We start from the raw sequence: 24,673 nt of genomic DNA, 5'->3' as shown, positions 1-24,673 counted from the left end.
ATACCGTTAGCAAAGCGAGGTATATCCTTGCTGCTGTTTAAATCTAGGGTTCTTGGCTGGAGTGAGAGCTAGGGTTTCTTCGATGGCGCTGGAATGGGCGGGATTGATGATTGTCGTGGCCGCGGAGTCGCTACTGCTGCTCTTCTTGACGTTCCCATGGCCGGCGAAATTCCGGAGTAGCATCATCGGCGTCTCGAGCAGCATCCTCCGCCCTCTATTGGCGGTTCTTCCCTTCGCAGGATTCCTCCTCCTCGACGTCTACATGAAGTATGAGAATAGGATCCAGTGCCAGGCGGGGAGCTGCACGGCGATGGATCGCGAGCACTACGCCAAATCGGTGATGAAGAGCCAGCGCAATGGCATACTTGGGGTTTTCGCGATTCTGCTCTACTGGTTCTCGTACCGCGTCACGCACATCCTCGTGGATCTGGAGAAGACCACCAAGCAGATCAGTGTGAAGAGGGATTGATCGATCTATCGATGGATTCTCTTCGCGGTTCTCTTCCTTGTCTCCCACGCTTACACGTCAAAAATAAAAATACTAGAGTATTCGCTCGTCTAGTCGGATCTGGGCCGTTGGTTTTTGCCGCGTGGAATTGTCGCCGTTGGATCTGGAAGAGGATAAAGAGGTTTAGGGGAAAACTGTTTCTTAGGGTTCTTGGCGATGGGAAACATGACGACGGAACAATGCGTCGCGTTCTTGCAGAAGAAATCCACCACGAATGGCGATTCGGTGTTCTCGCATCTATCGCAACTCATCCAATTCGTAAGCAAGCAAACATTCGTTAAAGTTCCAAATGTTATCTATCTTTGCGCAGCTTGTTGCCACAAAGCCGGATAGCGCTGTGGATCTCTTGGAGTTGAGCTTGCTTCTCAAACAGACCAGATTTATTCCAGAGGAAGGCCCCAAAGTTCCACGCTCGTGGAAATTCCACGCAAAGGAGAAGTTCGTCAAGCAGTTCATCAGCCTGCAGAGGTATCCTTCCCGGGGCAACTACAAAACCAAAATCCTTGGTAAAGTTTTTCTTCTTCGTTTTCCCTTGATTCCAAGGAGTGAAACTTCTCTTTTCGATTTTCCAGTCACCCGGATCGAAAGCCTCCCCCCCTGGAATCCCAGGAACAAAATGGTGACGAAGAGGAAACGAAAGAAGAAAATGATCCTGCCTATAGCGCAGAGAATTACCTCTACGACTCGATCTTCTTCGAGGCCGTTGGAATGGGGCTGGGCCGAGCCGAGAACTACCAAGTTGTCTTGGCGATGAGACAGCTCGCGAGCACGAAGATGGTGCTAAAGATGAGGTTCTTCGGCAAGTTCTTTGGGATCAAGAGGTAAGAACTTTCACTCGCTTTTCTATCCAACTGTTGATACGAAGTTTTCATCTGGCAGCAACTACTACGTGTTTGAGACAACTAGTAAGTCCGTATCTCTGGAAGAAGCTGCAAAGCTCCCTTCCTATGGCGTTGAAGCGATTCCAAAAGAAAATGGAATTGGACCGAATGGGCACACGTACTGGGTTTGTAGCCGGCCAGGCGCCGAGTTTTACAGGCTTCCAGACGTGACGCCGCTGCAAATCAAGACCGCGAGGCAGATAAAAAAGTTCTTGACTGGAGACTTGAAGGTATATTGTAGAGTTCGCAAAATTGCTTACTTGGATTTCATGAGCTCTTGAGAAAACTCCGCCGTGACGCTTCCAGGCTGAAGTTTCGGCGTTTCCAGTGTTCCCTGGACTCGAGGAGAACTATCTGAGAGCACAGATCGCAAGAATATCAGCCACAACAGAACTTGCTATCAAAGGATTTTACAAGGTTGGAGTTTCTTTCTACCTGTTTAACCTCTGATGGTTTGTTCCTCGTTGCGAAGGTTGCTGAGGCTGAAGAGGGAGGAGCCGGCGGTGGGAACCTTGAAAAGAGTGAGGAATACGCACCGCTAGGATTTGCCGAGCTGAAAACACTGGAAAACTGGGTACACAAGAACCAGTACCTCAACCTGCAAGGCCGGACGGCTCTCTACGTTCCCGAGAAAAAGGAGGAAGAGGGCGAAGAAGGTGGTGGCGAGGAGAAAGAAGAGAAGCCTCCCAGTCCCGAGGAGACTGAAGTGATCCCGGAGCGGCTAACTTCGGTGGACACGGACGCCGAGCTGATGGAAGGATGGAAGCAGTGGTCGTTTATAACCAGCTCGACTCACAAGAACCTCAAGCACCAGGTGATCGGGTTGCGGTCTATACTCTGGCCTGGTGCTTTCACAGTGGTGACTCCGACTGGCTTTAGCAACGTCTACATCGGCTGGGGAAGGAAGCTGAGACACTACGTCCCACCATTACCACCACCTGTGATGAAGGAATTCGAAGGGCTCGGACCGGAAAGGCGTGATCTTCCTCCCATTCCTAAGCCGCCAGAGCCTGTGAATGTAGAGGGCGAGGGTGAAGAGGCGCCGCCAGCAGAGTAGAAACACTCTTTGGATGGACAATTAGATGATTGTCGTGCTAAGTTTCAAAACGCAAAAGAAGAGCACTAGCTACAAATGCAGGGATTTCTTCCACTTTCTCGAATTTTGTGACATCACACTATAATATTTAAAATATAATATGTATATATTTATGTATATATATATATATCTTAAACAAGTAAGACCTTGCCCCCACTGGCAACTCTCTCAGATTCCTCAATAGCTTTGTGATACTCTTCAAATTCAAACCTACGGCAACCAGGTGTTTCTATAATTCCCTGCTTGAACAGCTGCATCACCTCTTCTGCCACTTTGTGTTTATCTCCTTGGAAGTTAATCAGGCCCCAAATATTGTGATGAATGTTCCTCCACATGTCATTGAAGGAGATGACGAGGTCTGTTGATTCCAAGGTACCGATGGTGACGAGCTTACCACCAGAACGAACGTTTGCCGCTGCTAATTTCGTTGAATATCCTCCTAGCATATCGATTCCTGCAACAGCTCCCTCCCCGTTTGTCACGGCTCTTACTACCTTTGAAACATCTGCAGAACTTGTGATGTTACAAAGCTACTCGTAATCACAACAAACAAGTGTTCTTGACCTTCCTTGGTGGTATTGATAACGACATCAGCTCCAATTGCACTCAGTTCTTCCTTGAGCTCGTCTCTTCTCACAAGACTGATCGTTTTAAGGCCCCAGTGTTTTGCAATCTGGATGATCAGTCTGCCAAACACCAGTACTAGAAGTTCAAAATTCTGATCTCAAAATATATATACTTGCCTGCCAACAACCGATCCAGCACAGTTTTGCAAGATGTAGTCTTCAGAAGCTACACCCAGATCCTGGAGAATACAGTAGGCAGTCCAGGGATTACTCACAAACTGTGCTGCAGTGTCATCGTGCATCTCTTCTGGGACTAGAATTACTTCCTCCTCACGAACTTCTACATAATCCTGCCAGGAACCCGCACCCTTTCTGATAAAATAGCTCCAGAACAGCAACGGGATCACTCTGTCGCCCCTTTTCACGCTTGAAACACCCTCACCCACCTGATCATCAAAATTTTCAATCAGCACATGTACATTCAAAAACCAAATCCAAGAATATCTGTACAGCTTCAACGATCCCCACGCCTTCGCAACCAGGAATTACATTTGTTGGACTCCCTGGGATGATGAACTTTTTCCTGATGACGGAGAGATCCAAAGCGTGGATTGGCCTTGCAGTGATACGAACCAACACAGCTCCAGCTTCAGGATTTCCCTGTGGCTTGGGAGACTTGTGCAGGTCAACTATTGGGTGTTCTGGATGAACACAAAGTGCTCTTGTTCCTGTCATTATGATTAAAACATAAGAGTAGCAACATTATATATATATACAACCCATGGACTGCACCACACCATTTGCGTCCAGTGTAGGTGGTAGATGCTATACTCTGTCTTCCATTTTATTAGAAAGATTTCTTTCATAAAAGTTCAACCTGAATTAGTATTACTTTGACATTGTTTATGTATTGTTTATACATTTCGTTTTTGTCACTAGATATTTAGTCAAATTGCAAGAATATTTGTATTATTTTATTAGAAACGCATGTTGCATACAGCCTAGCTATATTGTGAACATATGAATTCCAATAGCATGATAATATTATTACCAATTGTTTTTAATAGAAAAATTATGTTCATTCATATCCTTCTATTTCCTTGTATTTTTCAAGAGTAGAAAAATTATATTATATACATTTATATTTAATTTTATATTATTTTATTGAAAGTATAGACTTATCTTATATAAGATAATGTTAAAATATGAGGATTTGACAGTTTATAAATAATTAAGTTTATAAATGGCAAACATGCACAACAACATAAATTATATTATACTTTGATTTCGCTAAATTTAGTTTTGTGATTTGCTTAAGTGGTTGAAAAAACCTTTATTGAAAGTGTTTCCCAAAATAGTTTTAAACATTATCAAATATATCTAAGGCTATATCCGTATCCAGAATAAATATTTGAGTTTCACTTCAAATCATGTGTTATTAAATTTCTTATGTAACTTGAATTGTGAAAGGTATCTATTAAATTTAAAATATTAAAACATTATAATAAAAAATATTTATTGTGGCCAGGCTACTCAAAACAAAATGGCAAAAGCTAGAGCCTTGTAAAGTTGTAATTGGGCTTAAAAACATATAAAAATGATTCATATAATACATAAATCTTCTATATGAGATGAAACCTAGGGCTAGAAAGTCATTCTATGACAGAGTATAGTGAAACTTTTGCCATATGCCACCTACCACCCACTTACTTTTCTTACTAAATTATTAATATTAGATTGATAATGAAATTCATAATTTAATAACAATGATGGACTTAGTCAGTTTATTTTTGTGATATATATAATCTTAAACAAGGAAAACCTTGCCCTTATAGACAACTCTTTCAGATGCTTCCATAGCTTTGTGATTCAAACCTATGACAATCAAGAGTTCTGCTTGAACAATTACATCACCAATTTTCCAAAAAAAGTTATATTTATATAATATTTTCAAGAGCATATTTGTAGATAATTATTTTACAGTACCCCAAAAAGTTCTTAAAATATATCATGTATATCCAAGTTGGATCATCATGTTATCCAATATCGATGTTTTTGTAATAATTGTACATGTATAACATAAAAGCAACCACTTAATATATAGGGATATACCTGATAAAAAAAAGATCATTCTAGTGGTTGAACATTAGTGGTTTATTAACAGCATTTGAACTAATTTAATGAGTAAGCCCGTGCGCATATTTTCTTCAGCCTGATCCGCAAGGAGGTCTACTTCACCAATGCGGCATCATTGTCGGGGCGAAGGTGGCGAACACTTAAATTTGGAGTTTACGCTTTTTTTCATGTCCCTGCAGTGCCAACTTAGCTACGTCGTTAACCTGCGAAAGAAGAGTACTAGTTTATGGAAAAACAAATCCTGGCGTGTGCACCTGTGATCGACTTTTGCTCGGCTCGTTGGTTCCAGCCAAAGCATCGAGACAAACTGGCAAACCAATCATCTGTTTGATCCCGCTTATTTACCGTCGACATGGGATGCTTGCTCATGCTGATTCGGATGGATTCACCCATTTTGAGGGGATGCTTTCGCTTCCCGTCGAAAGAAACAAATGCCGAGCTCCTCGCGTCTTCTGGAACCTGTGAAAGCAGTAACAGTTAGAACAAGCGTCAATATGATGATGAAAACACAAACTTCATGCAAGAAAGACATGTATCTTTAGGCAACCTACAATGAATAACCTGTTAGTCAGTGAAGTAGAGCCATCTGTTCTTTACGAGCACTCCAGTTAAAGCATCTGTCCAGGCTCCGAAACCAATCGGACGTCTGGTCGGATTTGTTAACTGTAGGCATTGGATTCCTGCCCATATGAATTCGCACCAAATCGCCTTTGGTGAGCTGCTGCCTCTTTTTCCCGTCAAACGAGACCCAAGCATTGCTTCTTGAGTCACTGGGAACCTGCAAAGTAAAAACTGTAATGGTGCCATAGCTCTAGCTAGTCTCAGGGCGTCACGAAACTCAAGCGAGGGTGCATGAACCACGCCAAAAGTCCAGAAGTGAACAGAAAAGTTAGCGTACCTTCAGTTCAAGAATAGCAGAGTCGGGTAGGATCACAGGACGAAACGATAACGAATGAGGACAGATGGGCGTGAACAGCATACAAGGCACATTCGGATGAACCTGAGATCATAGAATAAGCCAGTTAGATAAAGCTTTCAAACCAATCTATTACTAACCATTGATCCTCCAGCAGCAGTGGAGTAAGCTGTGCTACCAGTCGGTGTGGCTACTAACACCCCGTCCGCTTGAACCTGTGAAGAGAGTTGTCGCAAAACCTCCATTGTCCACGGAAAAAAAGCTTACCTTTGTGATGAGCCGGTTCCTTTCGTAACATTCGATCTTGCAGAGATAAGGATTCGATCCTCTGTCCACGACAACTTCATTAAGAACTTCAAAGACCTTCCCTGAAACCGGTTGTCCATCTCTGACGATTTCACACCTCAAGCGCATACGCAAAGTAACATACACCCCTTCTATTCTATTTCCGTGTATGACCGCGCGTAAGTCTTGTTTGAAGTCCTCAAACTAAAAGCATGGGCTTGTGTTAGAACCTTTGCAATCAGCGAGAACGAACACTTACGGGATGAGCAGTTAAGAATCCGAGGGAGCCAAGATTGAAAGAAACCACGGGAGGAACAGCACTCCTAAACAAATTGGATGCATGCAAGATGACTCCATCTCCACCGAGGCACACCACAAAATCAACTCTTTCATGGAGCTCGCTGCCAAGTCAAAAACAAAAAGATTTTAGCCAAGAAACAGACTAAAACAGTAAAAACAGACAATAATAAATCGTCTGAGAAGAAATCACCCAATATCGTGATTGTAGAAAGTCTGGATGAATCCGAAACCCGGAAATCTGGCAAATCGATCGTGTACGTCAGGTTCAACCATAACATTCATGCCTTCGTGATTGTACAGAAACGAAGCCACCTGGTCACAGAGAAACCACGAAAACTAAGTCATCGTAACCAGGGACATACCAAGCTCTCACCTGTTTCGCCTCTTCCATGAGCTCCTCTCCCAGCTTCTTTAGCAACAAAACCGTCTTTGGTGCAGTCTTCCACATGAGCATCTGCTGTTGTGTACTGGGATGCGTGAATGCCAGCGTCGACTCCGTCACTCTCTCCCTGGTGCAACTATAACCATCTGTTCTCACGAGATACATCTCGGCCTTCTTCCTCGACTGCAGCCTGACGACACCGGTTTTCGAAGCGCACATATCACCTTGGACAGCGCCGTTATCATCTTCTTCCTTTGCTCGGCCACCAGCTCGTCCATTCGTGCTACCTCCAGATGGTTTGCTAGGCACCTCAACCTTGGCATTGAAGCGTCCATTTTGTGCGTTCTCGTCTGGATCCAAACGAGAGTAGATAGTCCTCCTTTGCCGCCGGGCGGAGCCTGGCAGCGTACGTTTCCTCTTGAAAAATCTTGCCATAGACATGCGAGAGAAGACATCCGGCCCCGGCATTTGAGCCTCGAAGGGACTCGTTGTTCTTAACATGTTGGCTGCAACCTTGGAGCTTTCAGAGGCTTTGTCAGGTGTCTCCTCCAGAAATATGTCTTCGACTGTGCACATCGGCTCGGTACAGTTACGATCCAAGCCTCCACGAAGCACAAACTCCCGCCACCTGGATACCATCGCTGATGCTCTCACCACGCCGGCATAGCTTTGCAGGAAAACCGGGCGATTCGCAGCATCCGAGACGATATCCGCAAACTCGCGGACTTGTTCCATCGTCGGCGCTGTCTGCACTGACACGGGAATTCTTACTCGCCTTATTCTCCCAGACGCTTCGGCTTTCATGAGCGCTGCTTCGGCCAGTTCGTTCTGAGGATCTTCATCTCTCAAATCCACAATCGTCTTAAACTCCCGCTGTAGCAACCACTCCAGGCCTTCCTCATTGATGTTCCCACCCCTCCAAAACTCCACCAAATTCTCGTCACCTTTCTGGAGCTTGACAGTCGCGAAATTTGGAATGTGTCCATAGCACGGTGCTCCATCGGGACGAGGAAACCCAGCGTCGAGGCAAACGTTGGTCAGCCTGTGTAAGATCCTGTAAACCGCTAGATTCTGGTCTCCTTTCGCCGGTAACAAGGACTGGAGAGAGGTACGTAGCGACGAGCAACACCCTCTAAGCTTGGATCGAAACCGAGCGAGGCGAGGAAGCCTTTCTTCCTCCTCGTTCGAGTAGCCACCTAGAATGTCCAGCCTTCCCTGATGGAGAGTAGCTCCAATGCACCCCAGCCCAGCCACCACTTTCTCCTCCAAGGACGAACTAAACACACCTCGAGCACCAACGTTCTCGTCGGCGCTCTCTAACCGACGTAGAGATTCCATCACGGTCCTGTGGAGCTGCTCGGCAAGGCGCTGGATTCGACAGAAGGCTTCTATCTCCGCAAGATCGCCCGATAGTGGCCCGAGGGAGAATTCCTGGGCTTCCTCCTCCTGTAAGCTTTATCGTGAATCCGATTCTAGCGCAAGAAGAAATTCATGTACCTCTATCCAGGAAGCCTTGTCCGTCACCGGAATTGCTCTCAATCCGCTCGATTTGGCGCTCCATCGCTGGAAATTCGTGCTCCGCCACTGCTGGCGCTTGCGATTCAGCACACACACCGCGTCCGGCAAGAGATTATTCGCGGTGTAGTAGATTGCCTGCTGCCAGATACTGGCGACGATCATCCTAGCTAATCCAGCACCTCCTACGCTTCAATCGCTCATAATCCAGCCGAGAAGCAGTTGCCGCCACGGCCGATCATCCTCCACCACCAGCATTCCCTCCCATAAACCCTAAAGAATCTTTCATAGAATCTTCGCAAGTAAATCAAACTAAAGCCGTTGAAAGAAAGTATACAAGGACAAATAGATAAACGTATTCTAGTCCATCTCCATAGGCTCTCTAGAACGAGACTTCTCACTTCTATCGCGATCTTTGTCTCTCTCTCGCTCGTAGCCTCTATCGCGCTCTCGATCTCTATCACGCTCTCGGTCTCTCTCGCGCTCCCCTCGTTCGTGATGATCTCGGCGGCCTCCTCTCTCTCGGTCCCTCTCTCTTCCACGGCTTCTTTCTCTGTGCTCCCTATCCCGGTCTCGGTCCCTCTCTCGGTGCCTCTCCCGGTCTCTCGGCCTGTCTCGATCTTTGTGATCTCTATCACGGTCTCTCTCTCGATCGCGATCTCTTTCTCGGTCTCTGCAAAAAGAAAAAACTTTTAGACAACTCAAAAGTATACACAAAGGAAACACAAACCTTTCGTCCGGGCTTCTTTCGTCCCGGGGCTTCTCCTCAGTTCTAGCGCCCCCTACTTGTGGTTCTCTGAGGAAGAAAAATGGATTTTCAAGAGCACAAACGAAAGAGATAGGAGCATACCGGCCGGAGTACTTTTGATTCACTTCGTCGCCACCGACACGAGTAGACCCCAGACCACCGCCAAGCCTCCGGGGTCTCCAGTTCGGCACCGTCCGACCACGCTCGACATCAACTAAAACTCTCCGGTTATCAATTTTCCGTCCATCGGCTTGTTTGTAAGCAGCTACAAGGAGAACAAACAAATTCATATCAGCAAAGCTTGCAAAAGGAAACCACGTACCTTTCATGTCGCGTGTATGGAAGTACTCGATGAAAGCATACCCGCGAGGCTTATTACTGTCCTTGTCATGGACAAGGCGAACCTGGAGAACGAAAAGAGTATTAAGTAAGACGATTCTCGCGCTCTGAAGAGCACAAACCAAGCGGACTATTAAAATGCACGCTATTCCACACGGCAGACATGAAGGCATTAAGCCTCACTCGCCGTGCCCAGCTTCAAAGACATAAGATACGCGTCGAGAGTAACGAGTTTCAAACTTTGTTGGCTTACCAGTAAAACCCTCTTACCAGGGGCGAAAGCAAACTAGCATGGCTGACTCTAAACTAGGAAAAGGTTTGAGATTGCCTGTCTAGACTCTTGTTCTAGCCAGATAATTTCGGTGTGTTGCTAATCTGCAAACAAACAAACATGCGCTCCAAGTCTTGGATATTTGTCAATCCGATGAAGTAAAAGAAAAAAGAAGAAAAGGGCTTATACCTGATAAAACACACTTACTTCTCAGTCTTCAGAAACAAAACTCATGCAGTGGAGTAGAAGAAAGCCATGGAAACATATCTGCAGCTTAGACAAGTATGTGCTTTCGATGCAGCTAAAATGTGATGAGAAAAATAAACGGGAAAATGGTAAGGATAAGAGTGAACTCACAACAGGATATCTTACCACAGTCGAGGAGTTGTAAGCTCCTTGACCACCACAGTTGGATACCTACCCTTTTTATTGGACCATAGGCCTCAAACTCCCTTTTAATTTTGTGTTCCGTTGTCTCGTAACTCTATGGAAAGAAAAAAAAAGAACAAAGGACAAGATGAAGCCTTGCCAGGAAATAGAGGAGAAAAAAAACTTACAATCCTCGCGACAAATAGTGTTTTGTATGGATCGCCCTCAATGTTGGAATCGGTTTGAGGGTCATCTGAAAGAAACAAAATGAGCATCGAAAGATGAGAATCCATGACGACTCACATTTTTCCAGATCCTCAGTTGCCTTCTCCGCCCCCTTCTCCAGACGAACGCTATGGATCCTTGCTCGTCTTTGAGACTGAAAATCACAAGTTTAGAAACAAGGAAAGAAGAGATTCCGATTGTCATACCGGAGTTTCAGCTTTCACAATTGGAGGACTGTACTCCGGATCACCAGGCTCCGCAAAGTGTTGGACAAATTGTGAAATACCTGGTAGAGCTTAAGAAACCAGTTCCACGAGCAATCCTTTCTTACCATGATACGGTGGAAGATTCCGCTTCTCCGGCGGCGGCTTATACTCGAGAGGAGGCCGCGGCTCGAAGAGCTTCAAAAGATTCGCAGTCAATCCGGTGGGATGGCTCTGGCCGATCTGAAAGAAAAGGGCTGAGAAGCCGATCAAAGAGAAGAGGCGAGACGAGATTTACCAGTTTGAGCTGCTGGACAGTGGCCCGGTTCTGCGCAGCCTTGGGGCGCGCGGGCATGCCGGCGACATTGTAGTCGTTCATCGCGAAGACCCTGGGAAGAACACAAAAACCCTAACCTGCGCCGCAGATAATAAACGGATATAAAGGCGGATATTCTGCTTAAGAGCCGCAAGAGAATATTCTGCTCCAGAGGATATTCAGCTTACAATCTAGACGGCAGCCTTTGCGAGGCTACTATCGGCCACTTCGGCTTCGATCTTTGGGAATACTGGCGATGGAGTAGCGACGAGCTGGCCAGCTTTGAGACCACCCCATCGTGTATCGTCCTGGGAGTAACGAAGAAGAAAAATCCATAAGTTTTGGAAGCAAAGAATTCTAGTAGCGACATACCCAAGAGATTTGGTTGAAATGCTCGTCTTGATAGCCGAGCTGTAGCCACATTCTTCTGCAAAGATCTGGTACCACTGGCGAGAGTGCCACCGAGAGAATTCTCACGGACTCCAAGATTACGGCCAAGTCCTGGGAAAGCTATGTGGTGAGCAACGATGTTTGATAGATGTTTTTAGCACGAACCTTTGCCGCTGCCTCCGCTGCTGGAGTTCCTTTTTGTTTGAAGCCCGTCCATGGAGCGCGCTCTTCCAAGTAAGCGTTTCCCGTATTCGCTAAGGATAGTAGTGCCTCACAGGCCGACGAGAAATGAAGCTCAGAGTAGCGTCTCTTCGCGAGTGCAACCTGTTGATCAGAAACAAAAATTGCTCATGGCTATGCGCAGCAAGAATCTGTAAGCTTACAGCTGCCTCAGCAAATACCCGCACGGGATTTTCTTCCGGGATGGACTCCGAGTCGACTGGTATTGTTGACGCACAGTTCTTTTTCAAAAGACCAAGCGTTCTGTTGAGAAGATTTCCTGCACGACGATCGACGTGTGGGTCAGAGAAGACTTTGTGAAAATATATACCGATTGTGTTGGCTAGATGTGCATTCACGATGGTTATAAACCGCTCCTCTGAATAATCGCCGTCTCTGCCAAATTCCATCTCGTTCAGAAAGAAGTATCTTACAGAATCAACTCCAAATCTCGAGACCAGCTCCTGTGGCTCGATTGTGTTGCCTAGAGACTTTCCCATCTTCAAGCCGTCCTGGAAAGCACAACAACGAGTCAAAAAAAAAAAGAAAAAGAACCAATGGATACCTTTGTAAGAAATCCATGGCCGAACACTGTTTCTGGTATTGCAAACCCCGCTGACCAAAGCATTGCAGGCCAATAAACGGCATGAAAGCGTAATATGTCCTGTCAAAGTTGGAAAAAAAGAAAGAAATAACTTTAGGAGAATAAACCGGTTACTCGAACGAACCTTTCCAATGATATGAACAGAAGCTGGCCAGCCAGAAGCGGCTGCATTTTCAGGTGTCACTTCTTTTCCATCGAGTAGAGCTGAAATATACCTGCGCGCACAATCAACGTTCACCATATCTACACGTAGCAAACATGCGAAATACCCGAGTAGTGCATCGAACCACACGTAGATGGTCTGCTTCTTGTCCGTCGGTACAGGGATTCCCCATTCTACGGCTTCCCTGGAGATAGAAAAGTCGTGAAGACCTTCCTTCACCCATCCCAACACCTGTAGAACTAAACAGTGGGGTGTAAGATTTCCAAGAAGCCACTAATTATTCCTCCAAGTACCTCATTCATCCGAAATGGAGGCCTCACAAAGTCAGGCCTGGTAGACAAGAGCTCCTCCAGTCGTGACTGATACTTCGATAGAGCAAAGAAGTAATTTTTCTCCTTGCGCTCTACGCAAGGCTTTCTGTGGATAGGGCAGCACTGTTCTTCGATCAAATCCTTGGCATCCTGCAATTCCATCGCAGCTGTTTTAAAAGGCAGAATCAGAACTTTGTACCTTATACTCCTCGCAATTTACACAGTATAGTCCCTCATAGTTGGCACAGTAGATATCCCCTTTGTCATAAACTCTTTTGTAAAACTGTTCCACCGCGCGCTCGTGAGCTTCGTCTGTGGTACGAATGAACTTGTCGTAAGATATATTGAGCTGAAACGCAGAGAAAAGGAGTTAAGCGAGTCGAAGAAAAGAAAGCTAAATGGATGCAAGGATGCAAGTTAGAAAATTTACATCCTTCCAAAGACTTGCGTACTCGTTAGCGATCAAATCGCAATGTTCCTTTGGTTTCCGGCCTTTCGCAGCGGCAGCAGTGGCAATCTTCTCGCCGTGCTCGTCCGTGCCGGTCACAAACACGACATTCCTTCCTTGGAGCCTCTGAAACCACCCAAAAGTTATACCCAGCCTGGGCATATGCCGCAAAATCCATACCTGAAACCTCGCGAATGCGTCCGCGGCGATGGTGGGATAGGCGCTCCCCATATGTGGCGCCGCATTCACGTAATACAGCGGCGTCGTCACCACAAACGTCCTCCCATCGCGATCGTTCTCCTTCTCTGCTCTTACACTGGTGAACGCGGCGGAATTCCTCCTCGCCGCGGCCGATTTGGCGCTTCTGCTGAAGATCCAACGCGAGCATCGCAAAGAGAAGCAGAGATTGGGGGCGGCAGCGGCGGAAGAGGAATACAAACACTGAACCATTCCGCGCGCCAGGGTTTAGGGCTCATCCCAAAAATCCTGACGAATATGCCAGGAAACCGACGGTCCAAAGTCGTTTTGAGCCGACGGTCCAGATCTAAGAATTTTTATGCAAAGTTGCCTTTCTATTCGTCTTCTTTACTCTCTTTGTCAGAGTAAGGAACATCGTCGAGCTCCACCATTCTGGGAGAAGGGGCGGACGATTTCACAAACTCCGAAATGGCGGCTCGATTTTTTAGCTCGAGCTCCCTAGCAATGTGAAGGTCAGACGGCCAAAACTTTTGCATCAGTACCTTTGCACAGAATCGGGGAAGCAACGCGACAACGATTACGAGTAAGATGTTTAGCCAAAACACCGCAGTCGATGCCATATGAAACATAACTCTGCGAGAGAAGAACACCACTAGAGATCAAAACAAGGGAAACGAAAGAGTGAGTGAGTACCTGTAGTGTGCGATGAATCCTTTGTCTGTCAAGGCGTCCAGCACGAAGAAACACGCAAAGGAGACGACGATGGATCCCCAGATCGCCGCGTGAGTGATCCAAGTCCAGTGTAAGACGTCCATAGCGAGGTGTAAGTTGACCAACACCACCACTGCTGCGGCCCATAAGCAGCCCATCCCCCAGATATCGATGGTCGTTCCCTGGAACGTAAAAAACGGTACGTAGAAGAGAACCAAGCTCTGCCACAGCGTGTCCAGCATCGTCGCCCAGAAGAGCACCGAGTTGTAGCTCTCGTTTCTCTGTCCGACACCGTAGAGTGGAGGAAGTCCGAGTAAAGTTTTGTGACTCAAGTCCTTGTCTAGAATCCCGACGACGATCGTTGGCACGGAGGTGTATATCAGCGAGTAGAACATCAAGTTCCAGTCGAAAAGCGCTGTCTGTGCGGAGAAGGCTGTGTGCAAAATGTACCTATAGGCAGATGTCAACGACAAAGGAAGAAAAGTGAGAAGAAAAACGAGAGTGAGCTTACCAGAAGAGCATCATCACGAACACGGCATTCCTGTAAAAGTTGTAGAGCACCATATACGCGAGACGCTGGTAGTTCCAGTGACCGTGGACGAGGAGAAGCCGTTTCAAGAATCGAAACTGGCCCAATGCAAAGTCAGATGCCATGACTGCTTGCCGACCTTCCTGGCCACTCAATCCAATTCCAACATCTGCTGTCTGTATCATGGAGACATCATTGGCTCCTGAGCACAACTTCGGGAAATGAAAACCACTTCTAGGCCACAAAAGTCAAAAAGAAAAAAAATCACTCACCATCTCCAATAGCGAGAGTCATGTCCTTTGTTCTTCGTTTCATCAACGAGACAATCCCGGCTTTTTGCAGCGGCGCGACGCGACAGCAAATAACGATTCTGCATGCTACGGCTAAGTCAAAGAGCTGCGAGAAAACACACCGAGAAGATGTTAAAGGTAAAACAAACTTAGAAAAGAGAATATCACTTACGAGTTCTTCTACGTCCGGCGAAAGAGCGTGCACGAGACTGTTCCCATCGATAATAAGAGCCAGTTGTTTCTTGCGGGTAGAATCACCTTTAACAGCATTCAAGTTCTTCTCTACAACGTGCACGTCCTTGGTCTCAGTAATCCCATGCTCTCTGATAGCTGATTTGAGCTTCTCGACGCAGAGCTCTTTCGTGTTAGCGTTGACAATTACTTTTTCCATGTCCGGAGTGAGAAGAGCGCAAGAAAAGCCAATAGAAATCGCAGTCTCCTGCTTGTCTCCTGTCAAGACCCAAACTTTGATGCCCGAATTCCGCAGGGACGAGATTGTTTCGGGTACTCCATCTTGCAACCTGTCCTCAATTGCAGTAGCTCCCAGCAAGGCCAGATTTCTTTCTATTAAACTAGCCGCCTCTCGTAGCAACTTCACCCTGTCCACCAGTGCCGTGCTAGCTCTCTTGTACTTTTCGTGCCACTCTTCAAACTCGGGCTGCCCCAAATCCTTGAAAGCAACAACCAAAGTGCGCAATCCTTGCGTAGAATAGAAGTCCAAGTGCCTCTGTGTTGCAAACAGCACCCCTGCTTGCAAATGACCGTCTGCAAGGGAACCTGAGCCTGACTCTACTTGCTCGGATGGCCTGGCAATGATATCCATCACTGCGGTGTCCGCTCCTTTCACTAGCAGCTTGTACGTGTTATCGGGGCACTCCACAACGATCGACATGCGCTTGCGTACACTGTCGAACTCGTGAATTCCTACAATTTTGTAGCTGCAGCAAATGGTTCCACGTAGTGTTAGAGCAAACATTTCAGCACGAAGACTTGTCACCTTTTCTGCTCTCCAAGAACATCCAGTACTATCGTTGAAGTAGTTCGGTCTAAAAGTGTATAGCCGTAAGCAGACGCCGCAAAAACTAAAGCCTGCTCGTCTGGAGATTCAGCCTGATATTGCAGCGATCCACTGTGACGAGTCGGAACCACTGTATTACAGGCCGCAAGCACCAGCATGTAACGGTGAACAAAAGTTGCTTCCGAGGACGTGACCTCCGTTTGAAGAAGTTCTAATAAGTTGGGATCAAGACGAACGCCAGACTTGAGATGGCTACCTACTTGACAAACATAGAAACGATCATAAACATGAAACAAATACCTTAAACAGAAAAAAGAGTTACCTTCAACTTGCATGCCATCCGAGGAATCAGAAGTACCAGAAATTTTAGCTGCAAGAACGTTGCTATAATCAACCCCTCCAATGCTGGCTGAGTGGAATTCCATCTTATTCTCGGTTAGTGTGCCAGTTTTATCTGAGAAGATGTATTTCACCTGTCCCAAGTCTTCGTTGATGTTTAGAGCACGGCACTGGAGTCTCGAGTTTGACGGCGCGTGAAACATCTCAACGTCTCTCACCATGAAGTAACTCTGGCCGAGACGAACAAGCTCCATGGAGATGTACAAGGAAATCGGGATCATGATCTGGAACATGATGATGAAGCTGAGAAACGCAAACACCCCCTCTCCAAAAGGTCCATAGTACATGAACTTCTTGTCCGCTGTGTCACGCTTCTTGTAGTAAGGAAAGTTGTTTAGATCGCTGTCGTGATCGTGAACCCATTTTCCCATCCCAACACCGCCGGCAATACAGATGATCAGCAAGAAAAACGAGAGCCACAGAGTTTCCTTGTTCATATGCTGCTCCAGCCTGCTTCGTTTGGACTGCGCACCAGAGCTGTTGAGCATAGCCTTCGTCTCCTTTCCCGCATAAACCACAACTCCCACGATCCATGCGGTGTTTTTGAGCACACACCCGCGGAGTATGATGTTGTTTGGCCCGAGCGGAGCTTGAGTGTCATCGATCTCCAAGTACGCCACAAAGTCGTAGATATTCCTGTTTGGAGGCTCGCAGACGACTTTGCCGGTGATGGGAGCCAGGCCAGGATGCTTGCTTGCACTCTCCTGCCGTGCATATCTCGTCTTTAAGTTCGTCTCTCCGTCTAGATTGATGGTCTGGACGTAAGCTACTCCGTTTGCATCGCTCGTTCCCAGTAAAACTATATCGCACGGAATGGACTCGTCCTGAAAAATCTTCACTACTTCCCCGGCTTCAATTTTCTTCCACCTCTTTGGCTCAAACCGGCCATTCTGGAACACCCAAGACAGCCTGTTGTTTTCTTCCCTGTCCGACCTGTGACGACCCCAGTCCTCGTAACCGTCCTTGATAGCCGTCACAACCAGCACGAAGAGAAGAGGAAACAGCGAAGCCAACCTCCCAAAAACCGCGAGCTGAGGAATCTGGTTGAGTATCACTATCAGGAGAAAGTAGATGTAGGCAACCCGATGAAACTGCTCAAACAGATTCCTGGGAAGGAACGAGATAAGCGTGTATTTGCTGGTGCGGACCTTGTTCCCGGAGAACTCGAAGTTTTCATTAGTCCTGCCAGGATTGTCGACATATACTACTCTTTCCTTCCTTGCATCAGTGCGAGCTGCTGGAAGAGCAGGACCACCAGCACCCGAGGAAGAAGAAGGATGGCGATCGTGAGCTTGTGGTCCTTTGGAAGAAATCACCGAGAAAAGCCGAGAGCGAGCTGTGGCCGGAGCATTCTCACTCTGCATGGATCCTGGAGCTCCGAAAACTTCGCTCTGGAGATCGCTTCCAGAAACTAACTCCCTGAAAGATTCGAACGACGGGTCGGACACGTCTAGATGTGCCGATCCATCCGACCGGCTCCCTGTGCTTGATCTAGAGGGCCCGTGACCAATTCGCTCTCCATTCTCTGTTCGTGGCTGTTCCTCCTGGGACGATAAGAAGCTGTTCCTCCCAAAAAACATCTTTCCTGGAAGCCCTTTTGCGGTCTCCCTCGCGGCCAAAAAATTATAAACACGGAGCTGTGGCACCAAGCTCGCAACCTCTTCTGTGCCATCCTCCTCAACTCATCTCCACCTACAGCGACCATCAAATCCCCCAAAACCCCAGCTCTCTGCCAGAGGAAGGATCGTCTCAGCTCCTAGCTACGAAATCCCTCCTGCTTGATTTCCACACCAATGTAGCTCCGGGAGAGATCTCTAGCGCTACAGATCCCCCCGCCGGAAATCCGCCGCGACATACCTGGAAGAAAAATGCGCTGCCCAGCGCGATGCCGCGATGGCGCCCCCAGATCGGCGTCCTCCTCGCTCCACGCCTAGGGTTTGCAAAGAAGCATCAAAATTAGAACTTAACGCCAGTAAAGAAAAAAGGGGGATGACGTTTCGGTAAAGCGGATTTCTGTAAGAAAACGATGGATGGATTGAGACACAAAATTTAATCCACGGATATGGAGATGAAATTCTCCACGATGGCTGCTCTGTTTTTTTCCCGTGACTTGGCATCCCACATAAGTTGACAAGCAACCAAAGAACTCCATTTTTCTAATTTTTTTGGGACTTTTTTTTTCGGCTAAGCTAATTGAAACTAATTGAAGATCGATAGAACATCATTCGTCAATCACGTAGAAAGAGAAATCTTGACTACGCTTTTCTTCGCTGACCACAGATTAAAAACGAAGAAAGCCAGATCGCGAGGAACTTTTCCTCCCATTTGCAGTGAAGCTCCCTTTACTGGACTGGACTAAAAATCATTTTTTACGATTTTTACGTCAAAACCTTAACACCAGTGAGAGAGAGTTCTTGTGCATTCAATGCGCTTCACTCTTTTCGCGATCACAGCAAAGAGGTTAGATAGAGTCTTTGCCTTCTTACGCGTTCTTTTGGGGGAAATAGTGACCCTATAGACTTCGCATCATACGCGCATCGCGCTTCAGCAGAGTCCATGGATTCGCCGACGAAGGGGCCTCGATATAAGTAGTTTCAACTTTAGAAATTGGGATTGTGAAGAAGTACCAGCGAAGAACACGAGTGTCGGGAAGAAACGTTGAGCTTTGCCGGGACTAGGAGAAGACGCTCCTAATTGTATGGTTGGATAGCTAGAAATCGATCTAGAGATATGGCAGGCGGTGCTCCAGCGGGAAGAACACTAGAGCAAACTCCGACATGGGCTGTGGCGGTCATTTGCACGATGTTTGTGGTTGTCTCGCTAATTGGCGAGAGAACTCTTCACTACCTTGGCCATGTAAGTCTCTCTCTCTCTCTTCGCTGCTCTATCAGGATAAGCTCTAGCCCCGATTTATTTACTTTTGTGTTCGTTTCATAGTGGCTGTCAAAGACAAAGAGAAAGCCTCTTTACGAGGCTCTAGAGAAGATGAAAGAAGGTAAAAGAAGGATTTTTCCCTCTGAAGAGACACTAAAAACTTGGATTTGTGCCAGAGCTTATGCTGCTGGGATTCATATCTCTGCTCATCACTGTCACGGCGGAATCGATCAGCAAAGTCTGTGTCAGGACGACCTTCTTCGATGGGCATCTCATGCCTTGCAGCGCAGCAGAAGCTGCAGGAACCACTGAACCCGAGCACTTTCTTATCAACAGGAAATTGTCCGAGTACTTTATGGATCAAGTCGGGTTGCCACGACGATCATTGGCTGTCGCAGGGAACTCCTGCGCAGAGGTACGATCCCAAGAACATTTTTTTCTTGTTGGTTTTTGTGCTTAGTTCTTCCTTGCTACAGGGAAAAGAGCCATTCATCTCGTTTCTTGGCCTCGAGCAGCTGCACCGTTTTCTCTTCGTGATGGGATGCACACACGTCTTCTACTCGTGTCTCACCATGCTTCTCGCAGTTGTCAAGGTTGGTGTTCCAAAACGCTTTGACAGAGAAATTGCATGATCTCATCAGAAACTTCTAAATCTCTTTGAATTCTCGCGAGCAGGTTTATAGCTGGAGGCGCTGGGAAGACGAAGCCCATAGTCATGTCGACAACCAGCAAAACATGGCCGGTAATTCTTGTTTTGACCGACCGAGAGTGATCACAAAGGCTTACAAACTTCTCGTTCTTCTGGTGCCACCCAGAATTTTGCAGGAACTTGACAATGAAAAGGCAATCGACTTTCGTCCAGCACCACGCATCAACACCTGGTAGTCGCAATCCCGTCATCATCTGGGTGGTGAGCATATTATACCCTTCGTAGCTAGTTGCCAGTACTTCGTCAAGATCTGAGTTATTCGCGTGACTGCGCAGATTTGTTTCTTCCGCCAGTTCGGGCAGTCTGTTACTCGCCCGGATTACCTCGCGCTGAGGCTGGGATTCGTCACTGTAAGTTGAAAGAGCCTAGTAAAACTCTTGGAAGATCTTCAAACTAAATCACACTGACTTGCCTCGCAGAAACACGCCACGGGACCAAAATATGATTTTCACAGCTACATGATTCGATCGATGGAGGACGAGTTCAAGGAAATCGTGGGAATAAGGTAAGCATCTGACACTTTTTGATCGTAAACTGAAGTTGTTTACATGATGAACGATGCAGTCCTTTGTTCTGGGTCTTCGTTGTTCTCTTCATGCTCTTCAACGTCGATGGATCCAACTTATACTTTTGGATGTCGTTTCTTCCAATAGTGGTAAGATCCTCTCCATGGATGGAAGCTCCAGTAAATCTTAAAAGACTGATTTTTTTTTCCTTGATCCAGATGGTGTTGATTGTCGGAGCTAAACTCCAGCGAATTATCGCCCAGCTCGCTCTCGAAAACTCGGGACTCTCGGGACCTTTGGATGGTGTTCATCTGAGACCGCGCGATTCACTCTTTTGGTTTAGAAGGCCACAGTTGATGATGCATTTGATCCACTTCATCCTCTTCCAAGATGCTTTCGAGCTCGCAACTTTCTTCTGGATCTGGGTAAGTCCTGTTTTTTTTCTCAAGATATTGTTCAACGCTCTGGGTGTGATTGATTCCAGTGGCAATTCGGATGGGATTCATGCTTTATGAGCAAGAAATCATTTGCTTACATTCGTGTCATCACGGGGTAAAGTTTCTAGAGTTGTTTCACGAACTTTGTTTTCATACTCGGTAACTTTGCTAGATTCTTGGTCCAAGTTCTTTGTAGCTACAGCACCTTGCCACTCTACGCTCTTGTCACTCAGGTACTCTCTCTTTACGGAGACGAAGAGAAACAAAACCTCAATCTTTTCTACGGTTTTCCAGATGGGATCTAACTACAAGAAGGCGATCTTCCAAGACAACGTCGTGGAATCCCTCCACCACTGGAAGAAAGTTGCGAAACACCGAGCAAAAGAAGGAAGCTCACACGCGGGATCAAACGACGGTCAGGAGACCTTCCACCACCACCACCGCGAAAGCCCGCCACCGCCGCCAATTGCCGAAATCGAGCTCGAAAACGAGGGTGGCGCCAGGCACGTAAGATCAACAGCCAGATACATGAGAAACATCGAAAAAGTTCCAAACGTTTTCACTCTCCCCAACGACACGCTCTTGAGTCCAAAGCTCCCGGAGTACAGCCCAAGCGTGGAGCAGCACAATGTAGAGATGATAAAACCAACGTATGGAAGGCACAACCCCGCCGCCGACGCATACGATCCTAACCAGCAAGGAAGATCGATGGAGTGAGTTATGTTTTTTTTTTTTTCTTTTTTTTGACATGTAAAATTATATATATGTCAATTTCGGTAGTATATTTTGTTTTTAATTTTAATTTTTTGGTAATAATTTGAATCACTAAGAAATATTTGAGAATTGAGAACTAAAGTAATCAAATATTTATTAATAAAAATGTAAAAAGTCATTTAAAAATTGTAATTTACTTCGTCAAATTTTACCAAATTCCTTTAAAAGTATAACCGTTGGAATTTTAGGGTAACTGTCTTAATGGTGGACGCGCAGCGCTACCAGGAGCTCAAATGCTCCATCCAGGAGCTGAAATCCCAGGTGAGAGCTAAAGCTTCGCCGCGCCTGGCTCTTCCAATGCCGGCGGCCGCGCCTCCCAGCGCCTCGATGCAGCTACTGCAGCTCCAGTTTGATCTTCTCGAGGAGGTGTGAGAGCATTCTCTCCTCTCTGTTGGTGTGTGGCTTGGCGTGATTTCCACTTGCAATGCAGGCGAGGCAGGAGGAGTTTCTGAGGCTCCAGGGCCGGGTGCTGGAGCGATCCAAGCACCTTGAGGTTTTCAGGGCGAAATGCGAGAAGAAGATCAAGAAAGGAGAGGACAACTTTTACCTTCTTAAAGAGAACGTACGAAGGATGGAATGTCAATTCTGCGAGCGTATATCTGCTGCTGAGCAGGTATTTTCCTTCCGTTGTTCTTCGTGTTCTTCGGCTTTCAATTTGTGTGTCTTAGCTTTCTCGCAGGATTTCTTGGACGAGCAAGAGAAACTAAGAAGTAGATATAAAGATTTCGAGGTGGAGCAGCTCCAGCGTGAGCGTGATCTTATAGCCAGCTACGATTCCACCATTTCTCGCTTGGAACGAAACAATGATGAGGTGAATCAACTTCTCTCTTGCTCACAAAATAACTTGTATCTTCTTTTCAGAAAAGCGTGGCCAAGAAAGTTATCGAAGAACAGCTCAAGCGAGTAATGGAAGAGAACTCCCAGCTGAGGGAGCGGATCATGCTTTTGGAGCTGGAATCGAGATCGGCCAAGGACGAGTTTCGTCGCATGTACCGTGAACAGGTCTCACTGAAGCTTTTAAAACGTTGATCAGTTTTCTTCATAGCTTTACTCTTCCAGGAGAAGCAATGGAACATCAAAATCCAAAGCGTCACCGAGTCACACGAGTGCGAGCTAGAATCCTTGAGTGAGTTTCTACGATTCAGCAAACCAAGTAGAGAAACTGATGCTTTCACATTTTCCAGAGTCATCCATGGAGAAGGAAGGATCGAAGATCAAAGAAGAGAAGCTCCAGCTAAGTTCCGAGTTCCAGGAGTACAAAGCTCAAAAGGTTCGAGTAGTTCTTCCGGGATATTGATTCGCTGCGTGCTTAGAGTGCTTGCTTGCGATTCCAGGTGAAAGAGATGGATCTTTTGGATCAGCGAATTCGCGCGGCGCTCGAGCACAAAGATGCGAAAATCTTGCACCTCAATCGCGAGCTCCAAATACTCCAGCAACAGTTGAATCAGGCAAACAACCTGCTCGAACAAGAAAGTGGATGAAAGCTCCCATGTTTTCATATGTAGCATATTCGCTCGAATCTTTTTCGAGCAAAAGCCCTAAGAAATGGGCTACCTGGATGCCCAAGCCGGCGATGGCGGGCGCACGGCGTTCCGGCGCGCCGAGAAGAAATACAAGCTCTACAAGCAATCCACGACGCACAAGCACAGCAGGTAAGACTAGCGAAGAAATTCCAGCTCGATTTTACGAGTTGTCGATCCAGAATGGAGATCCCAGTCACGGATCTCTCTCAGGTCATCGACTTCGAGAGGATTCGCGATGGCGATGGCGTTACGCGACTCGATCATTCGGATTTTCCTGTTTATGCGCTGGAAGGCCACACAGGTACGTGATTATGGATTACTTCTTTCTCTATGTTCTGTGTTCTATGTTCTATAGGATTCTTCTTTATTCCTCGAGCTGTGCCACACGACCAGCAATTCCACTGGATTCGCGAGGCACTCACGGTTTTTCCCGAGCCTCCAAATCGGACAAGTCACAGTGCTCACTATGGTCCTTTGTTTGGCTTGTGGTCTTCTGCCACCAAAAAGGGAGTGCTTTCTCCAACCGGGCCTGTGGACATATCAGCTCAGCTCTGCTCGGGATCTCTCAGTGCCTGCCGAGAGGACAAGAATGACGAGCATGAATCTTCGATCAGGCCTCGCACGCTCGAAAGTAGCCGTGAGGAAAACGGAGATTTGTTTGTAAGGAAGTGGGAGTTTGCAGATCCGGGAGAGGAGAGAAAACAGGAAGGAGTGGTTTCTGCGACAGCACTTCTTCGTAAGCTGCGGTGGGCAACTCTGGGAGTCCAGTTCGACTGGTCCAAAGTGAGTCGAGCTTTTCAGGATCTTCTTTGAGCGCTTCTTACGAGCTTTCTTTCTTATTTCTGTTCTTGCAGCGAGCTTACGATATTTCCATTCCATATCGAAGTTTTCCACCGGCGCTTTCAGAACTGGCAACTAAGTTGGCATCACCAGCGATGAATGGTGACCAGTTTCGTGCCGAGGCTGCTATTGTTAATTTCTTTGGTCCAGGTATGCTTTTCTTTGCGTATCCGAGATATTGACTTAGTTCGATCTAGATGATATGTTGGGAGGTCATATAGACGATATGGAAGCGGACTGGAGCAAACCAATTGTGAGCATCAGGTGCTCTCTCTCTATTCCTTTTTTCTTGAAAAACACTGACACTTTGAGCTTCAATAGCCTGGGTTGTAAGGCAATCTTCTTGCTTGGAGGCGAAACTCGTGACGATCCACCCGTGGCAATGTTCTTGCGGAGTGGAGACTGTGTCCTCATGGCTGGTCCTTCCAGACGCTGCTTTCATGGTATGTAGTCTCTTTGGTGTTTCGAGATAAACCATCGCGATGTTATGACTTAACACGCAGGCGTGCCAAGGATATTTACAGGCTGCAAAGAGTCCGACCTGCCAGATTTCTCAGCTCTTGCAATGGGCGAGATCAAAGAAAACGTTGCAATTCTGGACTACATTCAACAGTCCCGGATAAACATAAATATCAGACAAGTGTTCTAAGGTGAGTTAAATTCGTCGTTTTGTC

At 46.7% G+C, this 24,673-nt stretch overlaps 10 protein-coding genes across 13 annotated transcripts; 5 read left to right on the top strand and 5 right to left on the bottom strand.

Annotated features, from left to right (window-relative positions):
* The first annotated feature begins 82 nt into the window (after positions 1-82).
* On the top strand, positions 83-469 carry LOC9661656. Its single transcript, XM_002982614.2, has one exon. It carries the CDS (start codon positions 83-85, stop codon positions 467-469), a length of 387 nt encoding a protein of 128 aa, XP_002982660.1.
* A 187-nt stretch (positions 470-656) lies between these two features.
* LOC9661264 (flagellar radial spoke protein 4) lies at positions 657-2,511 on the top strand. Its single transcript, XM_024687546.1, has 6 exons — positions 657-766; positions 819-1,014; positions 1,081-1,329; positions 1,388-1,619; positions 1,696-1,806; positions 1,862-2,511. Exons 3-6 carry the CDS (start codon positions 1,217-1,219, stop codon positions 2,444-2,446), a joined length of 1,041 nt encoding a protein of 346 aa, XP_024543314.1. The 5' UTR covers positions 657-766; positions 819-1,014; positions 1,081-1,216; the 3' UTR covers positions 2,447-2,511.
* Positions 2,512-2,616: 105 nt separating this feature from the next.
* On the bottom strand, positions 2,617-3,786 carry LOC9661263 (enoyl-[acyl-carrier-protein] reductase, mitochondrial). Its single transcript, XM_024687587.1, has 4 exons — positions 3,601-3,786; positions 3,229-3,497; positions 3,050-3,171; positions 2,617-2,939 (listed from the first exon to the last, which is right to left on the bottom strand). Exons 1-4 carry the CDS (start codon positions 3,784-3,786, stop codon positions 2,617-2,619), a joined length of 900 nt encoding a protein of 299 aa, XP_024543355.1.
* Positions 3,787-5,167: 1,381 nt separating this feature from the next.
* On the bottom strand, positions 5,168-8,834 carry LOC9661262 (probable NAD kinase 2, chloroplastic). Of its 3 annotated transcripts, XR_002993876.1 has the most exons (10): positions 8,568-8,834; positions 7,062-8,516; positions 6,879-7,000; positions 6,648-6,789; positions 6,371-6,592; positions 6,244-6,318; positions 6,086-6,187; positions 5,749-5,965; positions 5,442-5,646; positions 5,168-5,390 (listed from the first exon to the last, which is right to left on the bottom strand). XR_002993876.1 is itself a non-coding variant. In XM_024687538.1 (9 exons), the coding sequence occupies exons 1-9, from the start codon at positions 8,748-8,750 to the stop codon at positions 5,386-5,388; spliced, it is 2,511 nt and encodes an 836-aa protein (XP_024543306.1). In that variant the 5' UTR covers positions 8,751-8,834; the 3' UTR covers positions 5,168-5,385. The 3 variants fall into 3 exon arrangements, 2 of the variants coding, with proteins under 2 accessions (XP_024543306.1, XP_002982512.2); XM_024687538.1 differs by lacking the exon at positions 5,749-5,965; XM_002982466.2 differs by lacking the exon at positions 5,168-5,390 and having other exon boundaries at positions 5,553-5,646; positions 5,739-5,965.
* Positions 8,835-8,888: 54 nt separating this feature from the next.
* On the bottom strand, positions 8,889-11,148 carry LOC112350753 (U1 small nuclear ribonucleoprotein 70 kDa-like). Its single transcript, XM_024687545.1, has 10 exons — positions 11,039-11,148; positions 10,869-10,983; positions 10,744-10,823; positions 10,616-10,691; positions 10,501-10,565; positions 10,365-10,427; positions 9,656-9,737; positions 9,436-9,598; positions 9,316-9,381; positions 8,889-9,258 (listed from the first exon to the last, which is right to left on the bottom strand). Exons 1-10 carry the CDS (start codon positions 11,117-11,119, stop codon positions 8,946-8,948), a joined length of 1,104 nt encoding a protein of 367 aa, XP_024543313.1. The 5' UTR covers positions 11,120-11,148; the 3' UTR covers positions 8,889-8,945.
* Positions 11,149-11,171: 23 nt separating this feature from the next.
* Positions 11,172-13,687, bottom strand: LOC9661261 (methionine--tRNA ligase, chloroplastic/mitochondrial). The gene is made up of 12 exons (XM_024687543.1): positions 13,372-13,687; positions 13,174-13,317; positions 12,943-13,092; positions 12,726-12,893; positions 12,539-12,663; positions 12,394-12,484; positions 12,231-12,329; positions 11,997-12,177; positions 11,830-11,945; positions 11,612-11,770; positions 11,429-11,557; positions 11,172-11,364 (listed from the first exon to the last, which is right to left on the bottom strand). Exons 1-12 carry the CDS (start codon positions 13,639-13,641, stop codon positions 11,248-11,250), a joined length of 1,749 nt encoding a protein of 582 aa, XP_024543311.1. The 5' UTR covers positions 13,642-13,687; the 3' UTR covers positions 11,172-11,247.
* A 49-nt stretch (positions 13,688-13,736) lies between these two features.
* LOC9661655 (phospholipid-transporting ATPase 1) lies at positions 13,737-18,284 on the bottom strand. Of its 2 annotated transcripts, none has more exons than XM_024687535.1 (7): positions 16,260-18,284; positions 15,917-16,196; positions 15,092-15,857; positions 14,902-15,025; positions 14,612-14,831; positions 14,083-14,550; positions 13,737-14,022 (listed from the first exon to the last, which is right to left on the bottom strand). In XM_024687535.1, the coding sequence occupies exons 1-7, from the start codon at positions 17,914-17,916 to the stop codon at positions 13,764-13,766; spliced, it is 3,774 nt and encodes a 1,257-aa protein (XP_024543303.1). In that variant the 5' UTR covers positions 17,917-18,284; the 3' UTR covers positions 13,737-13,763. The 2 variants fall into 2 exon arrangements, with proteins under 2 accessions (XP_024543303.1, XP_024543304.1); XM_024687536.1 differs by having other exon boundaries at positions 15,917-16,193.
* A 441-nt stretch (positions 18,285-18,725) lies between these two features.
* On the top strand, positions 18,726-21,705 carry LOC9661654 (MLO-like protein 14). The gene is made up of 13 exons (XM_002982612.2): positions 18,726-19,192; positions 19,274-19,331; positions 19,387-19,625; positions 19,687-19,803; positions 19,886-19,952; positions 20,026-20,120; positions 20,195-20,269; positions 20,339-20,424; positions 20,484-20,574; positions 20,644-20,850; positions 20,910-20,977; positions 21,035-21,095; positions 21,157-21,705. The coding sequence occupies exons 1-13, from the start codon at positions 19,067-19,069 to the stop codon at positions 21,577-21,579; spliced, it is 1,713 nt and encodes a 570-aa protein (XP_002982658.1). The 5' UTR covers positions 18,726-19,066; the 3' UTR covers positions 21,580-21,705.
* A 132-nt stretch (positions 21,706-21,837) lies between these two features.
* Positions 21,838-23,190, top strand: LOC112350777 (trichohyalin-like). Its single transcript, XM_024687586.1, has 7 exons — positions 21,838-22,002; positions 22,067-22,249; positions 22,316-22,447; positions 22,498-22,638; positions 22,696-22,762; positions 22,821-22,906; positions 22,971-23,190. The coding sequence occupies exons 1-7, from the start codon at positions 21,838-21,840 to the stop codon at positions 23,115-23,117; spliced, it is 921 nt and encodes a 306-aa protein (XP_024543354.1). The 3' UTR covers positions 23,118-23,190.
* LOC9661653 (alpha-ketoglutarate-dependent dioxygenase alkB) lies at positions 23,182-24,648 on the top strand. Its single transcript, XM_024687585.1, has 5 exons — positions 23,182-23,288; positions 23,339-23,460; positions 23,515-23,942; positions 24,014-24,149; positions 24,503-24,648. The coding sequence occupies exons 1-5, from the start codon at positions 23,182-23,184 to the stop codon at positions 24,646-24,648; spliced, it is 939 nt and encodes a 312-aa protein (XP_024543353.1).
* The last annotated feature ends 25 nt before the right edge of the window (positions 24,649-24,673 follow it).

Source organism: Selaginella moellendorffii, unplaced genomic scaffold, assembly GCF_000143415.4.
Source record: "Selaginella moellendorffii unplaced genomic scaffold, v1.0 SELMOscaffold_54, whole genome shotgun sequence".
Classification (NCBI taxonomy): Eukaryota; Viridiplantae; Streptophyta; class Lycopodiopsida; order Selaginellales; family Selaginellaceae; genus Selaginella; species Selaginella moellendorffii.
The sequence above is the reverse complement of the archived record's forward strand: the minus strand, read 5'-3'. Positions and strand labels throughout refer to the sequence as shown.

What these genes read in the sequence shown, in the direction of transcription:
- LOC9661656 (XM_002982614.2), top strand. Translation starts at nt 83, where the DNA reads ATGGCGCTGGAATGGGCGGGATTGATGATTGTCGTGGCCGCGGAGTCG.
- LOC9661264 (XM_024687546.1), top strand. Translation starts at nt 1,217, where the DNA reads ATGGGGCTGGGCCGAGCCGAGAACTACCAAGTTGTCTTGGCGATGAGA. An exon ending in AAGTTCTTTGGGATCAAGAG is followed by an intron (nt 1,330 to 1,387) that starts GTAAGAACTTTC and finishes TTCATCTGGCAG; the next exon opens with CAACTACTACGTGTTTGAGA. An exon ending in CTATCAAAGGATTTTACAAG is followed by an intron (nt 1,807 to 1,861) that starts GTTGGAGTTTCT and finishes CTCGTTGCGAAG; the next exon opens with GTTGCTGAGGCTGAAGAGGG.
- LOC9661263 (XM_024687587.1), bottom strand. Translation starts at nt 3,786, where the DNA reads ATGACAGGAACAAGAGCACTTTGTGTTCATCCAGAACACCCAATAGTT. An exon ending in TCCCAGGGAGTCCAACAAAT is followed by an intron (nt 3,498 to 3,600) that starts GTAATTCCTGGT and finishes TTTGATGATCAG; the next exon opens with GTGGGTGAGGGTGTTTCAAG. An exon ending in TATCAATACCACCAAGGAAG is followed by an intron (nt 2,940 to 3,049) that starts GTCAAGAACACT and finishes GAGCTGTTGCAG; the next exon opens with GAATCGATATGCTAGGAGGA.
- LOC9661262 (XM_024687538.1), bottom strand. Translation starts at nt 8,750, where the DNA reads ATGATCGTCGCCAGTATCTGGCAGCAGGCAATCTACTACACCGCGAAT. An exon ending in CTGCTGCTGGAGGATCAATG is followed by an intron (nt 6,188 to 6,243) that starts GTTAGTAATAGA and finishes CTATGATCTCAG; the next exon opens with GTTCATCCGAATGTGCCTTG. An exon ending in CTGCTATTCTTGAACTGAAG is followed by an intron (nt 5,647 to 6,085) that starts GTACGCTAACTT and finishes CTGCTTTCACAG; the next exon opens with GTTCCAGAAGACGCGAGGAG.
- LOC112350753 (XM_024687545.1), bottom strand. Translation starts at nt 11,119, where the DNA reads ATGAACGACTACAATGTCGCCGGCATGCCCGCGCGCCCCAAGGCTGCG. An exon ending in TTGTGAAAGCTGAAACTCCG is followed by an intron (nt 10,692 to 10,743) that starts GTATGACAATCG and finishes TGTGATTTTCAG; the next exon opens with TCTCAAAGACGAGCAAGGAT. An exon ending in AACTGAGGATCTGGAAAAAT is followed by an intron (nt 10,566 to 10,615) that starts GTGAGTCGTCAT and finishes TGTTTCTTTCAG; the next exon opens with ATGACCCTCAAACCGATTCC.
- LOC9661261 (XM_024687543.1), bottom strand. Translation starts at nt 13,641, where the DNA reads ATGGTTCAGTGTTTGTATTCCTCTTCCGCCGCTGCCGCCCCCAATCTC. An exon ending in ACGCATTCGCGAGGTTTCAG is followed by an intron (nt 13,318 to 13,371) that starts GTATGGATTTTG and finishes GGGTGGTTTCAG; the next exon opens with AGGCTCCAAGGAAGGAATGT. An exon ending in CAGCGGAGGCAGCGGCAAAG is followed by an intron (nt 11,558 to 11,611) that starts GTTCGTGCTAAA and finishes TAGCTTTCCCAG; the next exon opens with GACTTGGCCGTAATCTTGGA.
- LOC9661655 (XM_024687535.1), bottom strand. Translation starts at nt 17,916, where the DNA reads ATGTTTTTTGGGAGGAACAGCTTCTTATCGTCCCAGGAGGAACAGCCA. An exon ending in GGATGGCATGCAAGTTGAAG is followed by an intron (nt 16,197 to 16,259) that starts GTAACTCTTTTT and finishes ATGTTTGTCAAG; the next exon opens with TAGGTAGCCATCTCAAGTCT. An exon ending in GGATTCATCGCACACTACAG is followed by an intron (nt 14,023 to 14,082) that starts GTACTCACTCAC and finishes CTTCTCTCGCAG; the next exon opens with AGTTATGTTTCATATGGCAT.
- LOC9661654 (XM_002982612.2), top strand. Translation starts at nt 19,067, where the DNA reads ATGGCAGGCGGTGCTCCAGCGGGAAGAACACTAGAGCAAACTCCGACA. An exon ending in ATCCCGTCATCATCTGGGTG is followed by an intron (nt 20,121 to 20,194) that starts GTGAGCATATTA and finishes GTGACTGCGCAG; the next exon opens with ATTTGTTTCTTCCGCCAGTT. An exon ending in AAGGAAATCGTGGGAATAAG is followed by an intron (nt 20,425 to 20,483) that starts GTAAGCATCTGA and finishes TGAACGATGCAG; the next exon opens with TCCTTTGTTCTGGGTCTTCG.
- LOC112350777 (XM_024687586.1), top strand. Translation starts at nt 21,838, where the DNA reads ATGGTGGACGCGCAGCGCTACCAGGAGCTCAAATGCTCCATCCAGGAG. An exon ending in AGTTTGATCTTCTCGAGGAG is followed by an intron (nt 22,003 to 22,066) that starts GTGTGAGAGCAT and finishes CTTGCAATGCAG; the next exon opens with GCGAGGCAGGAGGAGTTTCT. An exon ending in GTGCGAGCTAGAATCCTTGA is followed by an intron (nt 22,763 to 22,820) that starts GTGAGTTTCTAC and finishes CACATTTTCCAG; the next exon opens with AGTCATCCATGGAGAAGGAA.
- LOC9661653 (XM_024687585.1), top strand. Translation starts at nt 23,182, where the DNA reads ATGGGCTACCTGGATGCCCAAGCCGGCGATGGCGGGCGCACGGCGTTC. An exon ending in ACGACGCACAAGCACAGCAG is followed by an intron (nt 23,289 to 23,338) that starts GTAAGACTAGCG and finishes TTGTCGATCCAG; the next exon opens with AATGGAGATCCCAGTCACGG. An exon ending in TGTTAATTTCTTTGGTCCAG is followed by an intron (nt 24,150 to 24,502) that starts GTATGCTTTTCT and finishes CTTAACACGCAG; the next exon opens with GCGTGCCAAGGATATTTACA.